Genomic DNA, 14236 nt, shown 5'->3' with positions numbered 1-14236 from the left:
GGTTTTCTTCAGGATGTATATAGCGGTTTTGTGAATGTACTTGTACATGCGTATTTAGCGTTTTCCCTTTTGGCATGGCCTGGTAGCACAGCCTGTAATTAATCATAGAGTGTATAAGCATCTGATGACAACACTGATTAACTGAGTTGAACATGTTTACTAAGGTGAGTCTGGTGCTAGCCAATTAACTGTCCACAACTGATGACAGCTTTATCATAGACCAACTCCATATGATGTGTGTGTGTGAGTGTTATCCGTAACTTTGTGTACTGTCAAGATTTTATTTTTCAGCACTTTCATTCCAAGATCCTCCTCATTATTTTCAGCTGCATTGCAATCTGTACATAGCCAACGCAGATACCTTAGTCAGATATTCAAGAACGACGCTAAATACAGACATTTTGCTTTAAAATTCAAACTTGTGAGCATTAGTAAAAACATTTAGTGACAATTAATTTCCATTATTTCACTGAATGGCACTTACAGGTGATTTTATTTCTGCACGTTTTTCCACCTCCAGTACAGTGGGGGACAGCAGCGCGTTTGGACGTGAACTCAATAAGTAGAATAATCGTCATCATTGTGAGACAGAATGTGCGCGATGAGGATCCGTGACCCAATGTTACAGCAAGAATAGTCGGTCGAACACAGAAACTCAGGATTTTCAAGTGAGAATTCGTCGTACATTATTTTAACGTTAAGCTTAAAATTAAACGAGAAGAGACACGTTATGACGGTGTTTAAAAAGTAACGTTAACTGCATCAATTTTGTGATCGAAGGGGAACTAACGGAGCTAGCTAGTGTTGGTAGTTTTGGATTTTATGCTAAGGCTAAGGTTTACCTGCAACGGAAATGAGTTTGTGTTCATAAAATCTGTATAGCTAGTTATGCTATAGCTAATATGGAAGGGTTGTGTTAGCATCGAGCCCTAGAAGCTCTTCACCAAGCTCTGTACCAAAGTATGCTGGCATAGTCGATGCTGACTTTCTAAACTTAGGTAGACTAGCTTGTCTGCAGTTTTCATAATTAACCTGAATATTAAAAATGTTCATCCGTAACTTATACATATCAGCTACAATTAAACACCTAACAGCGTGTCCTCTGTGTACATTTACTAGCCACAGGTTCGTCTGAGACGAGCAGCATGGCAGTGTCGGCTCTCTCTCGGGCTTTGCGCTCTTTGTCACTCTCTCCCCTCTGCGGTGTTGCACAGATCTCCTGCCGATCTGCCCCTCTCGCCTCACAGGTAGGCGCTTCCAGGCACGTCTACGTTCACCAAATTCTTAATGTATTCATATTCAAGATGTTGTGACAGTCTGATTCAGACACGTCTTCGCAGACATGGTGCCACGCGGCTTTGGGGTCTCCAGTCAGTGCCGATCCTCTCACACCTGTGCCCCCAACGTTCAGCACAGCGTTCGTGCAATGGCGGGGGTTCCACACAGCAAACCTGCTGGCTCAGAGAAGCACCCTGTGGAAGCAGAGGGCTAAATACACCATCAGACCCATTGGCATGAAGAAGACTGGAGGCAGGGATTACACAGGTGTGATGGCGGTATCATAGGTTTCACTGATTGTCAGTGAATGAGGAATCCAGACCAAAACACACATATACACACCATCGTATTTAACGCAAAATAAACTAACTTAGTCTTCCTGCAGGAATCACATATGGTAGTAGGAATGATATGCTATGTCAACATGCCCACAAATTAAAAAGATGCTGCTCGAGACAAAGTCTGATTTGAAAATGAAATTCTACAGTATTCATTGTAAAAAGCCACTATGAGGGTGCTAGTTTCAGTTCTAAAATAAATTGATAATGTAGTATTATGGAAGCCAGCACAAAAATAGAGTCCCTGTGTTTTTAAGCAGGACTGAAGGCTGTTCCCAGATGGTTGTGGAATACATTGATTACTGAGAGTTGGGTCAGTTTCTTTCTACATTACTATATGTCCAGGTAGACACTAATGGGATGTAGATCATATCCTCAACCTTTCGATACATCTGTTCTTCCAGAAACCATTTTTATTAATAATTTCAATCCACAGTTATGACAAGCACAGCCATACTGTGCTGGGAGTTTTGTGCTTCCAACCTCAAATTGTTGTTTCATCATTTTTTTTCCCCCAACTATGCAGGAAAGATCCGGAGGCATGGCATTGGTGGAGGTCACAAGCAGCGGTACCGCATAGTGGACTTCAAGCGGCTGAACTTTGAACCAGGCAAAGAGGACCAGAGCTTCGAGGAGAGGGTTGTCGAGGTCCGATATGACCCTTGCAGGTGAGGCCTGGGACACTTAAAAGCCTTGCTCGTTGTTGTTCTGCTGGGAACGTTTTAACTGACAGGTGCATTGTCAAGACCATTGAGAAGAGCTGTTCAGCTCCCTGTGTGTCCTTGCGTATAAGGACCACTGGTAAAGGTATAGCAGGTGGTGAATATCATCATTTAGGACATAGTTAAAGAGAGAGCTGAGAGTATAGTTTCTGCAACCGTGCTCTTCTTCTTGACAGATCTGCAAATATTGCTCTGGTGGCGGGAGGAAACCGAAAGCGCTGGCTCATTGCGACTGAAAACATGCGAGCTGGTGACATCATCAAAACCTCTGGTGTTATTGGTCGTATGGCAGGTAAGACCTATGGAGTGTAAGCACTCAGTACCACATGCTCACAAACTCCCAGGAACCCCAAGGCACACTGTTTCAGAAGAACTCGGTACATCTTGAATTCATTGTGGCTTGATTTGATTTGATCACCTAGGGGTTTAGAGCAGGGATGTATATATCAAACCTATGAAGACCATAAGGTTGGTTTTCTGAGCATAGACTCTAATCTCCTTTTCCATGTCCTGCATGAAAAATGGTCATTTATGTCATTTGAAATAAATTGTGGCCCTTGATCCACATTCCCCTGCTCACTATATGCTGTACCGCATGTGTCTCTTTGCTTACCCCACCTGATGTGATGTCCCCCCATTTGTATGTAATTTCAACATTCAGCATTCACAACAGCAGTGTCTCTTATGCTTATTGCCTTTTTATCTTCCCAAAGCCCTTAAACTATGATGACAATAGCACAGAAAGTCAGTGACAGTATTCTAAAGTGTGATGTCATTTTCCAGTTGCAGCCAATGAGGGTGACTCATACCCACTGGGTGCCCTGCCTGTGGGCACACTGGTGAACAACGTGGAGCTCTACCCAGGGAAAGGAGCTCAGTACATCCGCGCTGCAGGTAAACACAGCTCCACCTTATCATAATCTCTGAAGTACCTACTGTAAGTAAGCAACTTCTGCTTTGTGGACATTAACCCTGGATTGCGGCTCATTCAGGAACATGTGGAGTGTTGCTCAGAAAAGTGAATGGAACTGCCATTGTACAGCTGCCATCCAAACAGCAGATTCAGGTGAGAGAAATGTGCCCCACCAGCATTCACTGAAAGATTCAGCTTCATAATCGTAAACCACATGACCAATGAGTTTACACCAGTGTCTTTCTTTCTACAACTTCTCAAAACCCATTTACGGCAGATACATTTGTAGAAATTATTTCTCCTGGGTTCACACCTACACCTTTGTCTTGCATTAAGTCAGTTGTAGAATGTGTGACACAGCATCCACACTTTACCTGACAGTTGCATCTCTCTGGTGCCCCAGGTGATGGAAACATGCATGGCAACCGTGGGGCGTGTATCCAACATCGATCACAACAAGCGCATTATTGGGAAAGCCGGTCGCAATCGCTGGCTGGGCATTCGGCCTTCCAGTGGGCTGTGGAAGAGGAAGGGAGGATGGGCAGGGCGCAAGATCAAGCCCCTGCCCCCCATGAAAAGCTACATCAACCTGCCCTCTGTGGGGAGCGCCTCATAGCATCAGCTTTAGAAGGGACACCCAGCTCTGACGAACCTCAGATTGAGGGACTTTCATGTCTGCAGACCTGTATTTGAATTCATCAGCAGGCTCTTCAGTACTGTTTGGGGAGCTGTGTGATGTATAACTATGTAATTTTGTGAAACTGTGTGTTTGACTGCAAAATTAAATGTTTAAACCAACTGAGGTGCTGCCCTTTTAACTATTTGTGTCATCTGTAAAAATTTAGCAGCTTGAGCAAAATTCAAAGTTTACTCAGGCAGTAGAGAACAGATCTCTGAGAAAAGAAAACATGACCAGTCATGAGCGACATTTACAGAAGGTTAAAAATATTTTAATAAACACAGCTGCTTGTGAGAGCATGGAAAGAAACAAAATAATATAAAATTACAATACATATTTACATCATCATAAAACATGCAAAGATTCAACCGTTTTCTTTTAGTGGTGAATTTAAAAATACTGTCATATAATTTAAAACAAGGTTTGTGCAAAGATGCCTGCTACCTCTAGATTTTAAGAGCAGACAAGCCCAAAAAACGTTTAATAGATTGAACTACAACAATCTTGCTTCACTTGAAATTTGCCCTTTGTATCCAAAAGGGTCGTCTACTGTGATCCCCCAACTTAGTGCTTTAAAGCCAAGGATTTAAATTGTCAAGCAAGGAGAATGAGTACAGGTCTCTCTGCCTGCAGCAGAGGAGGTGGGACACCAGAACACTTCCCTAGACTCAGACAAGACACACAAGAGCAGAATATTCTGGAACAAGTAGTTAACGGAACATTGCAACATGAAGGTGCCAATCGACAACCAAGTATAAATAAGGAAGATAAGTAACTATGGGTGTTTAGGACTGGCAGGTCTCTTCTTTTCCACCAGAGAAAGAAGACAGTGTCCAGCTTGGATTTTGATGCTGAAAGCTGTTTCAAAAATGAGTGCTGGAGTGGGATCCACAGCTCCTGAACAGTGGGGCTGCAGTCAGTGGTTTACATTCAGCTATTTCCACCCTAAGGGCAAATCCACTCAGCCACTGTTGTACAATGCTTTACTCCGGGATTTTGTAAAAATGGGCTGGGAAAACAGAATTACATTTCTGTTGTTTCAGGTTGGAAAATGTGTCCTGACGTTCCAAAAGTGCATAATTTATGAAAACAAAAAATGTTTTCCATTAAAGTGTTCTTGTGACAGTAACCTCACTGAAGAGTAACAACTGAAAGATCTAAGTATGAAGTAGCACCTCAGCTCATAATACTTTGACTGTCCCCAAATGACACTGCCTTTGGCTACAAGTGGGCGTTTTCTTCATTTTGTATGGCTTAAACCTTAAACATTAGGCCTGTGTTTCTTAGGCCTTTTGACAAGTAATGTCAATTGTGCTTAATTTAACATAGATCCCATGACACATTTGCCACTCAGAATTTGTCAGGAATTCAGAAGGCCCCAGAGTATGGAGGTAAAGACAAGGGGTGTTATCGTCACCAAGAAATATGACAAAGCATAGCCAGAGCCAAGCACTCCAGCTACCAGGAGAAAGTTTGAATCACAAGAGTTCACACAGACAAAACTATTCAAACCAACGCAACTGAATATACATATGACCTTCCACTCAACGTACAACTGTCACTCAACGTCAACACCAACAACAATGTTGTTTTTCGTTTTTACAAAAACAAATGCTTTTGAACATAACCAACTGCAAAATTGCCTCTCAAACCATGCCCCTTCAAAGTCCCATCCCCAACACTTTCAAATAAAATTGGCAAACAAGTGTCTTTAAAAACACAGCTACTATAAACAGCTCCTTACAAAAGACATGGAACCATATGTAAAGGTTAGAAGTCGAAATAAGGAAAAAAAAACGTAATGTTTTTCTGTGTGGTAGATTCCTTTCCGATTCTTCACTCATCCAGAGGTTTTGTGTCCTGGAAAACATAGCTATGTCAAGTTAAAGTTCAATTGCCCCTTGCTATACTCTTGTGGAAGAACCCCCCAAAAAACTTAGTGTCCTAGAATGCACTGCAATGGCTCACACATTTCTGGAGAACCCTGCAAAAGCATAAGTGCACACAATAATAAAGGTAGTTGCTCTCCTCCTAACAAGAGCATTTCCCCATTGCGGTGTACAACCCAACAATTTATGATGGGACTATTACCGAAACAAAAAAGAGAATAGAGCGAATAGAGAGAATAAGTTTCATTAAAAGTACAGTGCAGGGAACCACCATTTTTAGCTAGCATAACCCCAACAGCAAAGGCAGTGCTTTTAGGCCAAACCCTGTTTGTAGTTTATGGCAGCTTACTCCACTGTGTTTTGTGAGACACAGACACAATGAGAGCTGAAAAACAAGAGCCATTCAGGGCGAACAAAGGGGGTTAAGCCTCCCAAAAGGACCAGTAGTACTGGCCAGCATTTGATACATGCAGCATTAATTTGTAACAGACAGTTATGCTATTGTGTCATTTAACTGGCTGAATTTTTTTTTAATTGAATGACCACCTGGTATTAGCTATGTGTCACTTTCAACATCTGTCCTTCCAGCTCTGCAGAGGACAGAGTGGGTGTGCTCTGTGAACACAAGGGCAAAATTCCAGTGCCCAAACCACAGCTCCTCCCACAATATGTACATACTACATGTCCTGACATTCACATTACAGTTTGCTTAGCAGACACCCCTATCTAAGGTGACTTGCATACAAGAGTTATACTTCACATTTTCTGTATTATCCATTTGTACAAATGGATATCTGTATGAATGGACCTTGTTGATTACTTTGCTGTAGGGTACAAGCGCAGTACCTCAGCTGGAGACTCCATCTGCAATATTCATCTTAAACACTGCACCACACTCCAAGTATAAACATATTATGGCTTTCCCTCAGGCAAGCAATAAGGGCCATTATACCTTGTAGTGGTTTGGGCAATGACTTCTAGATATGAGTGCTCTGTCCTTTTTTGCTGTTGTACCTTTGAGCAAGGTACTTTAAGCTCAATTACTGTGCTGCAAGCTCTCTAAGTTAAGTTGCCCTGATAAGACTGTGCTAGGCAAAGGTTTAATACTAATAATGACACTGATGAAACCGACAGTGGTACTCCAAACTCCAAATGGGACCTGACCCCTGTGGCTGCTCATTACTAAGATGGATGAGCATGGCTCTCATGCCCTCAGAAAAAGCTGCATGCAGTGACCCAGAAAAACACTGCTACGTACACATCTCTGTGTGACACAAGGTCTCTCCCAAGGACAATCCCTCTCACTAGCCATATTCCAAACCGCTAGTCAGACACACTGAGGGACAGTGGTTAAGTGACAGAGCAAGGGAATCAGTTTAGCCCAATACAGGGGCTAACTCAGAGGTCAGCTACTGACCCTGTCAATGTGGGAACTGGCGTGGGCTTGTCCGAGTAGTCTCACCCCCACAGCGATGGTATCACCTGTCTCCTCTCCGACGACATCTGTTGTCACCTCCCCCAAATTCAAACAAGGAAACTGGTGTGAAATATCTTGCATTTCAACAACAAAAAATACTCGCTCACTGCACCAGTAACTACTGAGCTGGCTAATACAGTAACTCCACAAAATGCCACATCCACACTCCATGACACTCCATGAGAGGAAAAGATTCTGGGTTAGGAGGCAGGGCTTCTGAAACCAGCTATTCTAAGAAAGAAGGTCATGGCGTCACTGATTAGAGATGTCGTACTACACCACAGATTTGAAACTAAGATCCTTCTCTTCTGGCTTTCAGGTATTAGTGATGGAAGAGTGAGGCATCATAAACCCCCAAACAGGTGGAGCTGTGATGAACTGATTTGAACCAATCATAGTGTTTTGCTGTGGAGAGTATTTTGATTGGTTAAAACAAGTCAGTGACTGACAATACATTCAAGCTCCATCCATCACGAGGTTCAAGAGGCCTCAAACTCTCATCCCTAGATTTAATGTGATAGGGACATGTTACACCAATATATAATGTTACAGTGAGTGGAGCTTGCTGACTTATATCCAGCTCTTTCACAATACGCCACTACATATAGGATCCAACAACGGCTAATGAGGTTGCAACATTTGGTCTCCAGCTGCAATAACCAAAGGCATATACAGGAGGGAGATACACATCACAAAAATGTGGTTACAAGCCAATGAGAGGTCTGAAACACTGAGTACCACCTAAAAAGCCAGACGACAATTGCTCGAAGTGTACCAGAGAAAAATTGACCCAATATAAAGAATAAGAATTTGGTGAAAGCTGGACTTGGAGCTCAGAACTGACTGTCCAGAAATTACACCTTGTATCATGGTTGTCTTTGGGATGGTGGCTATGAGCTCTAGTTTTAGCTCTTACCAAATTCGAACTTATGTTAGTAAATGTATTACTCCTTTGTGAACCAATTTGTTTAAATACAAATTCATTTCCTGGGGTTTTTTTGCTGTTCGGATCCAGTACACAGTGTACTTGAAAATTAAAAGGCAAGATAATGCATTAATAGTTATCCTGTATAAAAAATAACATTTCATAAAAAACAAAGTAAAAAGAAACAGCGCAACTCTTAGAGATCTGGGAGTCCTCAGGTCATTTCACAGCAATATTCCTTTCTTTCAGCACCAAAACAAACAAACAAATAAACATCTGCATACCCCAACCCCACCCCCTTCTCTTATATCAGGGGTATCAAGCTCAGGTCCTGGAAGGCCAGTCTGTATTCTGGAGTTTGCTCCAACCAGTTGCACTAGCTAAAATAGTTCAAATAGTTAATTTAGCTACTGACAATTTACACTGATGCATCTCCCAAATACAATACAATAAAATAAGTGAGCGTTCTGTACCTGTGCAATTTAGGTATAAAATATCACTTAATCAAAAATGCCAAACTGAGTAAATGATTACTACGGAGGACTAAATGTGAATGAAGTACAAAGGATGGAGCAAAACCCAGCATGGACACTTTGCCCTTCAGGAGCTGAGTCCTGTATTACACTTTGTATGGTACAATTATCCACACAGGATTTCACAGAAATAATAAAAAGGTAACAAAAAAAAGTGCAAACGCAGCTGCCATCGTTGAACGGTGGCATTTTGTCTAAATGCCAAATAAGTTTCAGAGGCAGCACAATTCTCCCAAAAAAAGATTACTAATTCCTTTTGTAAGTATAAAAAATAATGACAAAACTGAATTTTGAGAACACTGCTTTGAGATAGTAAAAGTTTCCACAGGAAAAGGATTACTGCTTTGCTCGGCTGGCCTATCTCCCATCCCTCCCCTCTCTGAAAGACGAGCTCTGGAGAAAGGGCCCTCGTGGCAGCGGACGTCACACTGGCTTGGTATAGCCGAAGATCCCCACAGGGAAGTGCTTGACGTGAGTGGGCCACTGGGCAGCCAGCTGGAAAAACTTGACATCGTTCCACTCCACCCCATCGATTGAAACTGTGGAGAAACACCGGGGACAACGCTCATGGTGTGCTAGACCTTCAAATGACAAATGTCATTTCAACCATCATCTACCAGGAAACGGAACAGATAATTTACAACAATTTCTGTACCAGATCTGCACATGCTATGTACGAATGTATACAGCAACATCTAGTCATCTTGAACATTGCTATATTACTCTGAGCTCAGTCACCGGCTGTATCCTTGCAAATTCTAGAATGGTGAAGGGAGGTACGGAGGCCCAGACTCTTAGTTTTCTATATTACTTCCTCAGCCACTGGGTGGTGCTCAAATGCTTCTCATTGGCACCAACAATAGTGTGCACTATGCAGGGTGGTTACCTCTCAACATAGTGTGCTGGTGTTTGGCGGTGCAGATCAGCCTGCTGATACCGTCGATCACCTGGCTTTTCGAGTCCAGCTCTTTCTCCTTGGGTTTCTTGCTGAGGAATATCACTATCATAAACAGGAATGACACCATAAGCAACATATAAACCAACAGTACAAACCTGCTTAACACCAAACCTGTGCTTACATACTTCGGAGGGGCCCTTAATGCGTTCCTCTGTATCTTTTGTCTTTGCCGAGATACTTTCTGCGATCCCTACAGGAGGACATCATGATTGCGCAGGTGTCAACATGTACGTGCCTCTGAAGAAATGTCAACACCAAGTTGTCTGGTTCTTGCTGGATAACCCAATCTGGTTTGTATTGCCTCATTCCTGACTCTGAGTGTCTGTGTATTTACCACTGATGGCTGCTGAGCTATAACAGAAATGGCATGAGAGCTTGCGTTTTTTCATAGCTGAATGTGTTTTTGATTGTTCTGCACGAAGAAAAGCATGAGAGTTCAATGATCAACTGACCTCTTTTTACATGATTGGAACTGTAGTTGGTATGCTTTGTGCACTCCACATGAAATCATTTTAGTTAAAAATGTTTTGAAGTTAAAACTAAAGCATCTCCAAACTCATTGTCCACATCAATATAACTAAAATTATATCATGTAATCAAATCTCTTCAAATTAAAATTATAACGCAGGTAAAAATGAGTTGGTGATTATCTGTTTAAAGCCCTTCTTTATGCTCCCAAACAGCCCCTGGTGTCTCTATACAGTGACTCACCCTTCTTGTTCTTCTCCTTGGTGACCACGGTCATGGACATGCAGGGTGGGGGCGTGAGCTCGCCCCCGTTGGGGATCCGGCTGACCTGCAGGGAGCGAAAGTTGCTCTTCAGGGTATTCTTGAGGCCCACGTCCCTCTTCTCCCCGTCCTTCTTCTTCTCTGGGCCCTGCCACGACCAGTAATCCACCTGCAGCCCCATCACCTCACCACCTGAGCACGGAGAGCTGTCTCACAGACACACACACACGCGCACACACACACGCACGCACACACACGCACGCACACACACGTGCGCACACACACACACGCGCAGGAACAGGTTTTAAAGCGATTCTCCCCATAGATGCGTTAATAGCATTATCATACATTCTCTATTCTGATTTCCTGCAAGCACATTTGTCTCTAGGGCTTATTCAATCTTTCTTATTTAAGGTCCACTGATAGCAGTTAAAATCAATGTAAATGGTGTGTGTGTGTATAGCACTGGGTGTACAGCCTCAGTGCTTCATGTGTAGTAGCAGTTCTCTGAGTTGTCAATGCTATGAGCTTATTTCCTGTTTAAGGCTTATTTGCCTTGTGATCTTAATCAAGCTCCCTTATTCAAACAGGCTACATGTAGCTGGAGCTTTCAGTTTTTTTGTGTGCAGTTCAAATGTCAGTGAAACTAGTGTGCGTATGTGTATGAGTGTGTGTGAGTGTGTGTACATACCCAGCCCCAGAGAGGGCGGTAGAAACAGATGGGGACTGTGGGGGCGTGCCCGCTATCTCCTTCCCATATGGCAAGGCTGACTGAGGAGTGGGGGAGGCCAGCAAGCCCAAACTCCCACCCATGGCATCGTCAGAGTCCACTGCAGGGGAGGACACGTGGGGAAAGGTCAGAGCTCAGAGGTGGAGCCAGGCTGGAGCGTGCCACTCTGCTAACTCTTAACTTTGCCTTTGTGCTTCCTCATTCTTTCCTCACTTTTCTTGTGAGGGAGAAGGGATGGGGGTGCACAGCCAGGGCGTCCAAGTTCAGCTGTGTTTGGGGTTTCTTTTTCATGGACCATTTCAAAGATACTCATTTTTAATCGACTAAAATATCCAGTAGGTGAAGTCATTGCAATGAGAGTCCAGCAAGTGCTAACATGAAGGGGTAACATCTTTATTACATTACCTTATTGGCATTTAGCAGACACTCTTATCCAGAGCGACTTACATCAGTTACAGATATTTTACCGAGGCAATTGTGGGTTAGGTACCTTGCCCATGGATACAGCAGTAGGACCCCAGAGGGGAATTGAACTGACAACCTTTTGGTTACAAGTCCTGCTCCTTAACTACTATGCTACACTACCGCCCCATCAGTATAGAGCACGACCATGATACTGATAACCAGAGGAATGCTCAGTGGAAGACTATAACATCACAATACAAAACATATGGAAGAACTGCAATACTGCAGGGCTGGTGTGAACAATGTCAATCTAGGCATCTTGATAAGATCTCTGTCAATATTTACTGAAAACAGGGCGAGGACGTTGCAGGAGTCTGACCTTGGAAAGTGAGCAGCGGAGTAAGTTCCAGACAGCTCCTTTCCCTGGACTCTGATGTGCTCAGTGTCAGCTTATTTAAATCATAATGCAGTCAATTCAGTGAAGTATTTTGTGACTGATCCGAGGTCAGCAGTTGGGGCCCTGTCTGCTTATGTGTTACAATGTGGAGCCCAATCCGGTGTATCCTCCTGATGCAAATTAAAACATTTCTTCAGGGCCAAAGAGAGTCAAAGATGGTTTTCCAGCTAAGCTATGAAAGCCTGCTTTTCAGGCAGGGACCCAGTTCATCACAAGAGATCTCTTTTTCCTCCCATGGCGGGCAGAAGCGAACGCTAATAACTTCAATCAGTCTGCGTCTTTGTGGCGAACAATGGATTCCCCCCTTAGATGAAGCCTGACAGTAACGAAGAGGCATGAGACAATTTCTCCGAGGAATAAAAGTGCCATATAAGGCCTGGAGATGCCTTGTAAAGCAGACTTCAGCTGTTTTGTAGCACTGAGCCGGCGCTGTACGGGGAGATGGCGGGCGCTCGGCTGAAAGGTCAGCGCAGCGAGACGTGGAAAGGGGCACATGACTCGTGGGGCAGCAGTGATGACTAATGTGGCCTCTTATTCATCCCCCATCACTGATCCTGACAGGCATGTGAACACTCATTGCTCCAGTTTGGCTGCTCGCATGAAGCTATTGATTCATTTATGTCGTGTCAGTCCAGGCAGGGGGCCGGACGGCAGGAAGAGAGGTTTGCCCCCCCCCCCCCCCCCCCCCCCCGGGGTTACAACAGAGGGATTTCTAATTGGGGAGCTTCGCTGTGAGCTGGCTTGACCCCCCCCATCATTCGCCCCCTGCTGCACCCACTGTCTGCTTCCCAGTTATGTCACTTGCAGTAAAGCAGCTCATGTTGACTGCACAGAGACATGGCGGACGGCGAAACAGATGGCAGCCCCTTACCTGAGGTGGAGAGACTGTGCTCCACTATGCCTACTTTCACAACCTGTAAAGGAGGGAAAAGACAGATGAGCTTATGGGCGCTGGGACGGCAGATCCGGGCAGACACAAGCAGAGCGCAGCCTGCCTTCCTGCCATCTATCTGAAGCTGTTAAATTGAGGTCAGTGTTTGGCCTGCAGTCACGCAGCCACACGCCCTGCTGCTCTCCGGCACAGTGTGTCAGAGGGCAGGCCACCGAGGCCCGCAGCAGCTGCACTGGGACTGGCTGTGAGCCAGGCCACGCTGGCCTGATGTCTCCTACGGATAGCCCACATAAAGCCCACACAAGTACGCTGCGACACAGATATGCACAATATACAGTATAATTTGTGTATACAAAAAAATGATGCCAGCTAAACAGCTAGAATATATTGGCATGATAGGTAAATGTAACAATTCCCATGCCATCAAAGGTGTATATTTTTCATGTTGTGATCCAGAAAGATGCAAGATGCAAAATTTATAAACATTTACGTATGTGTTGAGTGCTCTGTTTTAATGTAATGTTTACCTGCTGGTGTTGGTAAAACTCAGCTAAAATCCATAATTTGTATGGATTTTCTGATATTAAATTCTGCATCTGCTATCGCAAAAAGCCCTCTCATGGTGTAACATGAGTCACCCTTGATCCAACATGTTGTTACTATCATTATAAGATATAAGGCCTCAGATATTAGGTTGTGATCCACATTTTCCAGCCCTATCCTGTCTCCCTTAGCAACCGCATGGCTGTGACACCAGGATTCTGCACCCTGCAGGGAGCATGCTCAGACAGTCTCCAATCAGAGCTCTTACCCCGATGAATGGCACAAACTTCTGACAGGAGTCCTCGTCAGGGCTGCGGAAAGAGAGGGGACAGTGTGAGTCTGGCTCGAGCTGCGTGCTTGCGTGTGGACTGTCTGATGACAACGCTCGGGGACGGGGAGAGATCGGGAGTCAGACACATACAGTCAATGAGCCCCTGGGAGCAATGCGCTGGAGACAAAGGCGTGTCCATCAGTGGCTATGGGACATAGCGGCCGGGTGAGATGAGGTCGTTCTGGGTTCACGCCACAATGAGATGGATCCGGCGCCACTCCTTACAACCAATACAGGTGGGGCATTGCAAGGCATGTTGAGATGAATGCATCAGGTCCAGAGACAGTGCCCATGACCTCTCCTGTCTTAATCATTGTCTGCAATGGACCTTTTTTTAGATGATCCTCTGTGGCAGGTGACCTTTCGAAAACCCAAAGCTTACAGGACCAAGGGCCAAAGATCAAATGTCAGCAGCCTTTAATCTCCACAGGGTAACA

The 14236-nt window shown here is 44.2% G+C and overlaps 2 protein-coding genes across 5 annotated transcripts in view; one reads left to right on the top strand and one right to left on the bottom strand.

Annotated features, from left to right (window-relative positions):
• Positions 1-592: 592 nt before the first annotated feature.
• Positions 593-4044, top strand: mrpl2 (mitochondrial ribosomal protein L2). The gene is made up of 8 exons (XM_036547111.1): positions 593-668; positions 1120-1247; positions 1341-1545; positions 2143-2284; positions 2515-2630; positions 3122-3232; positions 3331-3404; positions 3655-4044. Exons 2-8 carry the CDS (start codon positions 1146-1148, stop codon positions 3865-3867), a joined length of 963 nt encoding a protein of 320 aa, XP_036403004.1. The 5' UTR covers positions 593-668; positions 1120-1145; the 3' UTR covers positions 3868-4044.
• A 5063-nt stretch (positions 4045-9107) lies between these two features.
• LOC118790188 (phosphofurin acidic cluster sorting protein 2-like) overlaps positions 9108-14236 on the bottom strand; it is a 74169-nt gene continuing 69040 nt past the window's right edge. For all 4 annotated transcript variants that reach the window (XM_036547061.1, XM_036547063.1, XM_036547062.1 and 1 more), the window contains exons 19-24: positions 13737-13779; positions 12905-12947; positions 11133-11271; positions 10424-10647; positions 9641-9754; positions 9108-9293 (exon numbers count right to left, since the gene is read on the bottom strand). In XM_036547061.1, the coding sequence (XP_036402954.1) occupies positions 9178-9293; positions 9641-9754; positions 10424-10647; positions 11133-11271; positions 12905-12947; positions 13737-13779 (679 nt within the window). In that variant the 3' untranslated portion in view covers positions 9108-9177. The remainder of the gene's footprint in view (positions 9294-9640; positions 9755-10423; positions 10648-11132; positions 11272-12904; positions 12948-13736; positions 13780-14236) is intronic.

This window comes from Megalops cyprinoides, chromosome 15 (assembly GCF_013368585.1).
Source record: "Megalops cyprinoides isolate fMegCyp1 chromosome 15, fMegCyp1.pri, whole genome shotgun sequence".
Classification (NCBI taxonomy): domain Eukaryota; kingdom Metazoa; phylum Chordata; class Actinopteri; order Elopiformes; family Megalopidae; genus Megalops; species Megalops cyprinoides.
Note: the sequence above shows the minus strand (reverse complement) of the source record. Positions and strands in the feature narration are given on the sequence as shown.

Bases quoted from the DNA above. Each gene is read 5' to 3' on its own strand.
- mrpl2 (XM_036547111.1), top strand. From the start codon at position 1,146: ATGGCAGTGTCGGCTCTCTCTCGGGCTTTGCGCTCTTTGTCACTCTCT. The intron at 1,248-1,340 runs GTAGGCGCTTCC...ACGTCTTCGCAG, and splicing joins CTGCCCCTCTCGCCTCACAG to ACATGGTGCCACGCGGCTTT. The intron at 3,233-3,330 runs GTAAACACAGCT...CGGCTCATTCAG, and splicing joins TCAGTACATCCGCGCTGCAG to GAACATGTGGAGTGTTGCTC.